Consider the following 8,547-nt stretch of genomic DNA (forward strand, 5'->3'; position numbering starts at 1 on the left):
TATATATATATATATATATATAGGTTTGCATTATTCACTTTGTTGTGTAAAGATGTTGGTGTTTCTACTGTATTGTGAGCTTTTTGATGCAGAGGTTACATTTTAGCCACCAGAAGCTTCCCATGGAATAAGCTTAGTTGCCAGGACCAAGTAGATGCTGCATAAATCTCTGATCCTCGACCCTTGCCATTTTGATTTTGCATTACTTAATACACCAAATAGCAGCACACAAAGTAAAAACTTGAAACTTTCTATAGTTTTATTCTTTGTAACATGCTATTAATATTTACTTCTTTAAATTTTTTGTCTAACAAGGGCCAAATACATTTGAAGATGCAGGGAACTACATCAAGAACCAGTTTCTAGACCTGAATTTAAAAAAAGAAGATAAGGAAATTTATGCCCATATGACCTGTGCTACTGATACTCAAAACGTCAAGTTCGTGTTTGATGCTGTTACAGATATAATAATCAAAGAGAATCTGAAAGACTGTGGGCTTTTCTAATCAATACTTTTCTTATCCACTCTTACTCATGTATGCTTTTCAAGATATAAAAGAAAAGGTGCTGTGTGATGTATTTAGTTTGAGTAGATATTAACTTTTCTAGAAATACAACTAACATTATGAAGCAAAAAGTTTTCTTGCAAAATTCTAATGTATTGTTGTCTGTATATGGGATAAGTTTCAATTTCTCTGAAACATGAAGAATGGTGTCTTTGATGTCCTTGGGTCTAAAAACATATTTTGGTAACTAACAGTACATTTCAGTAATACTGAATTTTCTTGGAAATAAACATCTGCATAATCATACAGTAATGAAAACTGGAGTATTCCATATTATTTCCATTGGCCAGATTTTGTGAGGCATCATTTTGCTGATAATGCAGCCATTCTTGTATGGTACAGAGTATTCAGAAATGGTACAAGACATTTATTAATCAATTACTCCTCTATTTAGCAGCTGCAAATGAAATGTTTGCTATACATATTCTTGTTGACGGGAAATTACATATGCATGACGAATATATACAACTCTATCTGCTACATTTTTTCCTTTTGTAATGGTCAAAGCCTACTTTTTAAAAGCTAAATTGGGGCTTCACCATTCAAATAATGATGCTTAGGAAAAGAAAAGGTGATCTTTTTCTCTTTCACAATTGTCTACCACTTGTAAAATATACGTCTCAATATCATTTTTTATTTTACGCTTGTGTAAAGTGATGTATGTCACAATATTAGGTCCATGCATAAGATTTATAATGACTTTTAAAAGAGATTTAATTAGGGGCCGGCCCGGTGGCGCACTGGATAGTGCGCCGCTTGGGAAGCGTGGCGGCGCTCCCGCCCGAGGGTTCGGATCCCACATACAGACCGGTTCCCGCTCACTGGCTGAGTGAGGCGCGGGAGCAACGCCGAGGGTTGCGATCCCGTTGCCGGTCCTCGGTCCAGTCCGGGGGCAACACTGAGGGTTGCGATCCGTTGCCGGACACGGAAAAAAGACAAAAGACAAAAAAAAAAAAAAAAAAAAAGAGATTTAATTAGTTTTACAAGCTAGGTGATACACAGAAAACATAAAATAAGCAATTTGCCAATCTGTAGTTCAGGTACATTTAAGTAGCTGTCTTTCAGTGTTGGTACCTTGTTCTGTAACACATTCCCATTCTAAAAATGTAAGAATGATTGTAACCCGATAAGTAAACTTGAGTAGAGTTCCTGTGGCTTTTTAAATTTTTTTTTCAAAAACACAAAGGAGTTATCAATAAATGCAGTCAAATAAAAAAATAAATTACATTAAAAATTAGTTTGGAATTCCTTTGAAGAATACAAATTAAGGAGCTGAAGACATCAAGCACAAAATAGCATGAGTAATCATTTAATTCAGGCATCCAATAAAACTTTCTGACTGAGAACCAATATCCATATGACAACAACCCAACATTTTGCTAGGAGATATTTGATGACATGAGATTTAAAATTAAGAATCTAAATACTATCATTTCATTCATTGCTCTGTGTTTTTTCCCCTACTCTAATCTGTTTTTCTGCCTCAATGTGAGAAGAATTGTCTAGAAAGGAAAGAGATACTATTTGAAGTATTAATATTACTATAATTTAGATTTTGTCTCTGACGTAACATTAGGGTTCCTTTTTCAGATAACATTGGTGGAAAGTGTGGGGTCAGAAATGGTTCAACCTGCCTTTTAAAAATACATAATAGGCATCAATATTTGTTCATAAAATATTGTTCTCTGAGAACTTTAAAAAGTATGTTAAATAACCAAACTAAAAATGGAAGTGAGTTTGGATTATTAAAAAAATTAACTAAAAAACTGTTCAATTCCTTCCAATCCTGCAGTTGAACTTAACTTTTCTTTACAATCAAAAATATTGCCATGCTAAACAATGAATTTTAATGAAGAAGAAAGAAGTTTTATTAGAAAAGAAATGAAATAAATGTTTATATAATTTCTTTAATGATTTCAATCTTTAAAATTGAATCTATTTCTCATTTTACTTTTTAATTTCTAATATTAAAAGTTAGAGTAGATGCAGATCATTTTGTGGTATTAAAGAAACTGACAAAATGAAAATACAAGTTTTGCTTTTAGCCTGAAGAAACTCCTGCTGACCCCAGCAATGTTAAGGTTGGTTAAAATTGCAACATCTATTTCCATTGGAAATTCAGCCTTCTACCTGTACAGTTTCTTACTTTTACAACATCCCAAAGAGGCAGAGTTAGTCTTTGCTGCTTCATCATGTGTTCAAAGAAACGAAAGATGTTCAAATAAACAGAGATGAATGCCGCTCAAACACATTCAAACGTGATCATACTGATATTTCTTATTTGAAGTTTCTCTTCTCAGCTCAGAATGTTCCCCAATCCTGCTTGCCTTAGATTTTTAATACACCCAACTCGTTCATTTCTAAGGTTTGTCCAATGTAGACACACACCACTATCTCAGATCTGATGTGGGATTATATCCAATGGGGTCATTAACTACCAGTCCTCACAGAGCTTTTTCAGAAGCATGAACTTCTTTGATAGTTTAATAGATAACACTTTGCCTTCTGGGACCAGTGACTAGAGAGTGAAATGAAGAGAAGTATTAACTGGGCTATATCTATTTATGTGTAAAAATACTAAAAATGTTGCCAATTCTGCAAAGAAGCTCTATGGAAAGGGGATTTGAAATTCTGTGAAATCTCCAATATTTATTGTAAATATCTAACAACATATTGGTTAACAAAATTTATAAACGAATAACAGTCTTCACACAAGTCACATAAATAGGCAATTATTTTTTCAGGCCATGGGCCTGTTATAATACAAATTTTCTTACCTGATCCATCATCCTATTTAATCACAAAATCTATTTTAAAACATTAGTAGATAATTACTCAGGCTTGACTTAACCAAACACTATGTACATGAAGAAAAAGAAATCTTTCATTTTTATGTGTCTTTACTGTTATATCACTATAAAATCAGAAGTAGACACATTGATTAAAATGTATGATTAATAAAAATAAAATATTTGTAAGAAGTGTGGCAGAAATTGTGAATCTTCTAAACCAAACTGACTAAAAATAGGAGAGACACCCTCTGCCTGACATGGAGTAAATATTCACTAGATAGTATAACCAAACAAAGCCCTCCTTCCGTTAATGCCTTTTCTGACATTCCTACAAACTAATCTATAGCCACATGGGGGCACACTTACATCACGTATTTTTCTACCCAAATGTTACAAACAATTTGCATTACCAATAACTTCAATGAAACAGATAATAAAATCCTACTAAGAATCATAGTTCATTTTGTGCTTCTAACTCAGTAGTAAATGATAATCTTCTGATAGTCATAATATGCAATATTTTAGCCAAATTCATGAAAAACAAGGCCATTAAAAAAGCTCTAAATTTGTAGTGTTATAAGCAGCCTCTTCTCATGCTCTTGTTAATTTTTTGTCATTTTCAAATTGTTTAAGTAAATTAACTTTTAATGTGTGTCTTTTCATTAATCTGTACTGTATTTAAAATCTTGAGATTAGATCACAGTGAAAAGAAGAAAAATAATTTGATGCCTGACAACTACTATATTTTGTGAATCAATTTGTTACTTATTAATTGGTTGCTTATTCCTTTCAGTAAATCAAAGTAAATTCCATTCTGCTAAAACATTAACCATTCCATTATTCTGTTTATTACATTTCCTCAACTACCACTCCACCAAATCAAGAGGAAAATGAGGGCTCTGTGACATTTTCCTTTTACCAGCACTACTGCTGCCAACACATTTTTCATTAGTAATAGCACAATTTTTATTTTAAGCCACATTTGTCAGACTAGCTGAGAAATGAATAGAGTCACAGGAGAGAAAAAGGAGATAAAAAGACCCTAATTTACTTGATAGAGATAATAATGGCCCTCTAATTATTACACTTTTCAGATAAGGAATAATATATGAGAAACACAGGCAAACCCATTATTTTATTTGAAAGACACTCATATTTTCTTGAGTGGTCTGATTGAAATAAAACCAAACACACATATGTGATTGAAAATCATTTATTTTGATGTATATTGCTTTGAGTTTTTTCTTCTGAAAAAAGAAAATGATCAAATATTAAATGCCATGATAGTATCAAAATCAATGGAGAATATTTATATTTCAACACATTAAAAGCTTTACATTGGAAAAAAGAACTAGATGATTATACTTACAGTTAGCAAAAGAAAGTTTATCATAAAAAGCACCCCATCCAGAAAGGCAAAGGAAAATATGATCTATGCTACAATTTTTGTTATTCAATTAAAAATCTGAATATTTCATTACACTTGAAATATTGGTGTACAAGTGTACATTTATATATAGCAACAAGGTATGTGAGATAATTTACCAGAAAAAGAAACAATTTTATTTCCCTTGGAGTTAGAGTCAGTGAGTCTGTGAGCCCACAGTGAGTCTACAAATGCTTAGTCTGCTTCTACTCAATTCAAGAAGCAATCACTTAACATTTTTATTCACATATATGATGCACTCTCCAATGACACCTGTAGCACTGTAGCATAAGCATCTCCACCTTTTGAAACAAAAGGTAGAGAATTTTACTATAAAAATGTATATAAACCATTTACATTACATAAAACACACAAATGCTATTCTTTTTCCATAATTCTGTTTTGTAAATGTAAAAAGGAATATTGTGAAAGGTTTCAGGTCATGCTAACCCAAAATATGGCACCTCGGCATTTGAGAAAACAGCAGAAGCAAGAAGTTCTATCTGACCTTCTCGTACCGTTCTCCCCTACAGCAGGACATAAAAGAATTCTCTGACCTTCCTTTAGTATGGTCATAAGACACTCATTCCAAAGGGGTTCCTCTTATAACTGGAGGAAAGCAATGAAGACACAGAGATGCCAAGAAAATTCTGAACAAACAGGCATTGCTATGTTTCCCTCAGCTTATTACTATTAGATTTCCTCCCCTTTTGTCCAATAATACTTCTACAGAACTGTCCAGTGTTCAACAAATCTCAGCATAAGAACACAGTTTTCCCTCCTTCTTTGGGTCTTTATTTCTGAAGTTCCCATGTCACATAAAACATGTATTGAATAAAATTGTATAATTTCTTTTGTTAACCTGTCTTTTCTTACTGGAGTCTCAGCCATGAACCTAGTGATGGGTTAAAAAAAAAAAAAAAAAGATATTACTTTTCTCTCCTACAACTGCTTCCTGCTCTTAAGCAATAGCCACCCTGCTTTGCTATGCTTTTCCTAGGATGTTTTACCTTAAAATAGTATGGAAGTATCTAGGCAGTTAAATTCTGATTCTGCACTCTTAAAAGCCTCCATTAAACTATGAGATTCCAACAATAAATTACCAATCAGGGACTTCATTGTAAATCTGTGACAAAAATTTCTCTTGAACTATATTTGCCCTCCTGGGAAAGGTGCCATGGTCACTGTAGGGAACTCTGGGTTGTGCTTGAAGAGTTGATTTTAAACCCCAGTTCTAGCACCACCTCCCTGTGGTACATTGAACAATTGTTTATTTGTTTGAGATGATCATTTCCTCACCGTTAGATGAACAGAGTAAATAATCGCCTCAGTCCAAAATAGACTAAACTTCTTTCTTTCTTTCTTTTTTTTTTTTTGACCAGTAAGGGGATTGCAACCCTCAGCACAGTGTGGTCTGCACCATGCTCAACAGTGAGCACACCAGCCATCCCTATGTAGGATCCGAACCTATGGCCTCTGCACTACCAGTGCTGCACTCTCCCAAGTTAGCCATGGGGCCGGCTCGAAAAATAAACTAAACTTCAGAGCCAGCAATTTATTTTGAAAATTGATACCAGAGTAAGCTTGTCTTGTTATTAAAACAAAAACAGAAAGAGGAATGGTATGTAAAGAATGTATAATGACATTTATTATTATTATTATTTTTTAAAGCACATAGCTCACTTTTATTATCATTTCAGAGGTCATAAAATACATTTTATTATTAACTCAGAAACTCTAGTTTCTTACAATTACAGATAACAAGAGCATCGTATAGTATTTGGTATATGTATCCATCCAATCTCTCCTTATCACCTTCTCCCTCCCCTCAACCCCCTCTAATTACCCTAGATTTCTTCTCTCCCTCTGAAAGAGTAACGGTTACTCTGTTGATTTGTTGCCTAGATGATCTGTCCAATGCTGAAAGGTGTGTTCAGGTCCCCTGATACTATCGTAGAGCAGATGCTGCTTCTGTCGCTCTAGAATGGGCTTTGTGGAAAGTGAAATCTTCTTCTTTGGTCTCTTCTGGTGACTCTCCTTGTATCAATGCACCCCAGTGTCTGGTGGACCATCTGTGTGGTGATTGGTACATCTAGCCACTTTCCCGGTAGCCATGGTTAATGTGGTGGCTGTGGTGGGCCACCCACATGGAGGTGAGGTTTTTGGCGTGCTCCTTGGTGCTGGCGGTGTGCCTGGTTGTGGGCAGGGGTCCAGCCCCCAGCTCTAAGCCTCAGGTTCTCAGGTGCCCCAAGGTGCTGGTGGTGTGCTTGGGCTTAATCTAATTTTTGTCTTTTGCTTATTTCTAAAACAAGGGATTTTCCCATGGGAACTAGTACTTGGGCTGTGTAGTTGAGCTAAATTGCTGCTTTTTCCATAGGGAAGACTTTTTGTGCAGCTCAGGTTTTAATAGTTGACTTTATAGGTACTTCCTGATCTCCAGAGACCTGGTGCACCTGGTTTGTGTACAAACTCTGATCTGGGCCTGAATCTTTTTATCAAACTGCATCCCATGCAATTCTGCATTCTCGACCAGTCTCTTCTGATTGGTCCTGTGCTGATTGGGGGTGGATCGGCTGTCCTTGCTGTGTCCCAGTGTTCTCCCAGTGGGCCTGTCTCCCCCACCACCTGTGCTCCAAACACTTCTCATGGGACAGGCCCTGTGCTGGTCACTTGCGATGACTCACCAGCTTCTGAATGGCTCCTCTTTCCCAGCTGCTCTGGCTCCTCACTCCTGCGTGGGTCCATGGGAACCCTATTAGTGGTCTTGCTGTCCTAGGGGTCACCAAAGCACTCTTCTCCCCTGCCACCTCCAAGCAACTCCATCTGAAGGGAACAGCTGCAGCTTCTGCTGGCTCCTGCTCCATGGGCTCAGCAGTTCCAGCCTTGAAGCAGCCACAGCTGAAATGCCCTGAGCAGTTTTTTCTTTCTCTCATTGTGGCTTCTCCCCCTTTGTGAACTCCGTAGGTCTCTCCTCCTCTTTCCCTGAGCTCCTGTGGCCCCAGCTTGGCTGTTGTTACATTTTTAGAGTTGTAAATTGGTTTATTTGTGGGAGAGAGTGATGCTGGGGACTGTCTATTCTGCCATCTTGACTGGAACCGTGTGGTGACATTTAAAATATGACTTAATGTTTAAAATTGTGATTTTCTTTTTTTTTTTAAGGTTTAAATTGAGGGCTTAGTACTGCTATATACTCCTAGGAAGAAGGACCAGGCAATTAACATTGCCCCTAGTAAAGGATTTACAAGGGCAACATTTCATTGTTAAGCCTGGTAGATCACCCCTTGCTATCCAAGGGAGGGAAAATACATTGATTAATGCATAAAAACTTTATTAAAGAATAATGTGACAACTTGGCAAAGTTACCAAACATTATTGAACTGTACAACTATATAAATATATAAATTATCCCTCAAAACAACAACAATAATAATAATAAAGGTGATTTGAAAAAAAGAAGAATGTGAGGTTTAGTCTTCTCTATATTGTCTTACATACTGAATGGTATTTAAAAGTATTTGATAAATGATAAGTCCATATTCCCCACAGTGACCTCTCAGTATGAAACAGAAATGCTCCAGCCTCTAATATCACTGTCTATCTAGGTTTACTTTCCTGAATGTTTAGTTGCCTGAACACAATAATTAACTTTTACTTTTTAAAATTCCTGGAAGCTGAGATCATTCCCCTGGTAAAATACAGTTTCAGGCGTACTCCTGCTGCTCAGGGAACATGGCCCTGACCTTCGCATATTTAGCCCTTTGCA

The 8,547-nt window shown here is 35.9% G+C and overlaps 1 protein-coding gene across 1 annotated transcript in view; it reads left to right on the forward strand.

The window, feature by feature from the left end:
- The window catches only part of GNAT3 (guanine nucleotide binding protein, alpha transducing 3), a 43,283-nt gene extending 42,741 nt beyond the window's left edge, over positions 1-542 (forward strand). Inside the window, exon 8 of the mRNA XM_008570001.1 lies at positions 316-542. Within this exon, the coding sequence (XP_008568223.1) occupies positions 316-506 (191 nt within the window). The 3' untranslated portion in view covers positions 507-542. The remainder of the gene's footprint in view (positions 1-315) is intronic.
- The last annotated feature ends 8,005 nt before the right edge of the window (positions 543-8,547 follow it).

The sequence above is a fragment of the Galeopterus variegatus genome, unplaced genomic scaffold (genome assembly GCF_000696425.1).
Source record: "Galeopterus variegatus unplaced genomic scaffold, G_variegatus-3.0.2 Scaffold30, whole genome shotgun sequence".
In the NCBI taxonomy this organism is placed as follows: domain Eukaryota; kingdom Metazoa; phylum Chordata; class Mammalia; order Dermoptera; family Cynocephalidae; genus Galeopterus; species Galeopterus variegatus.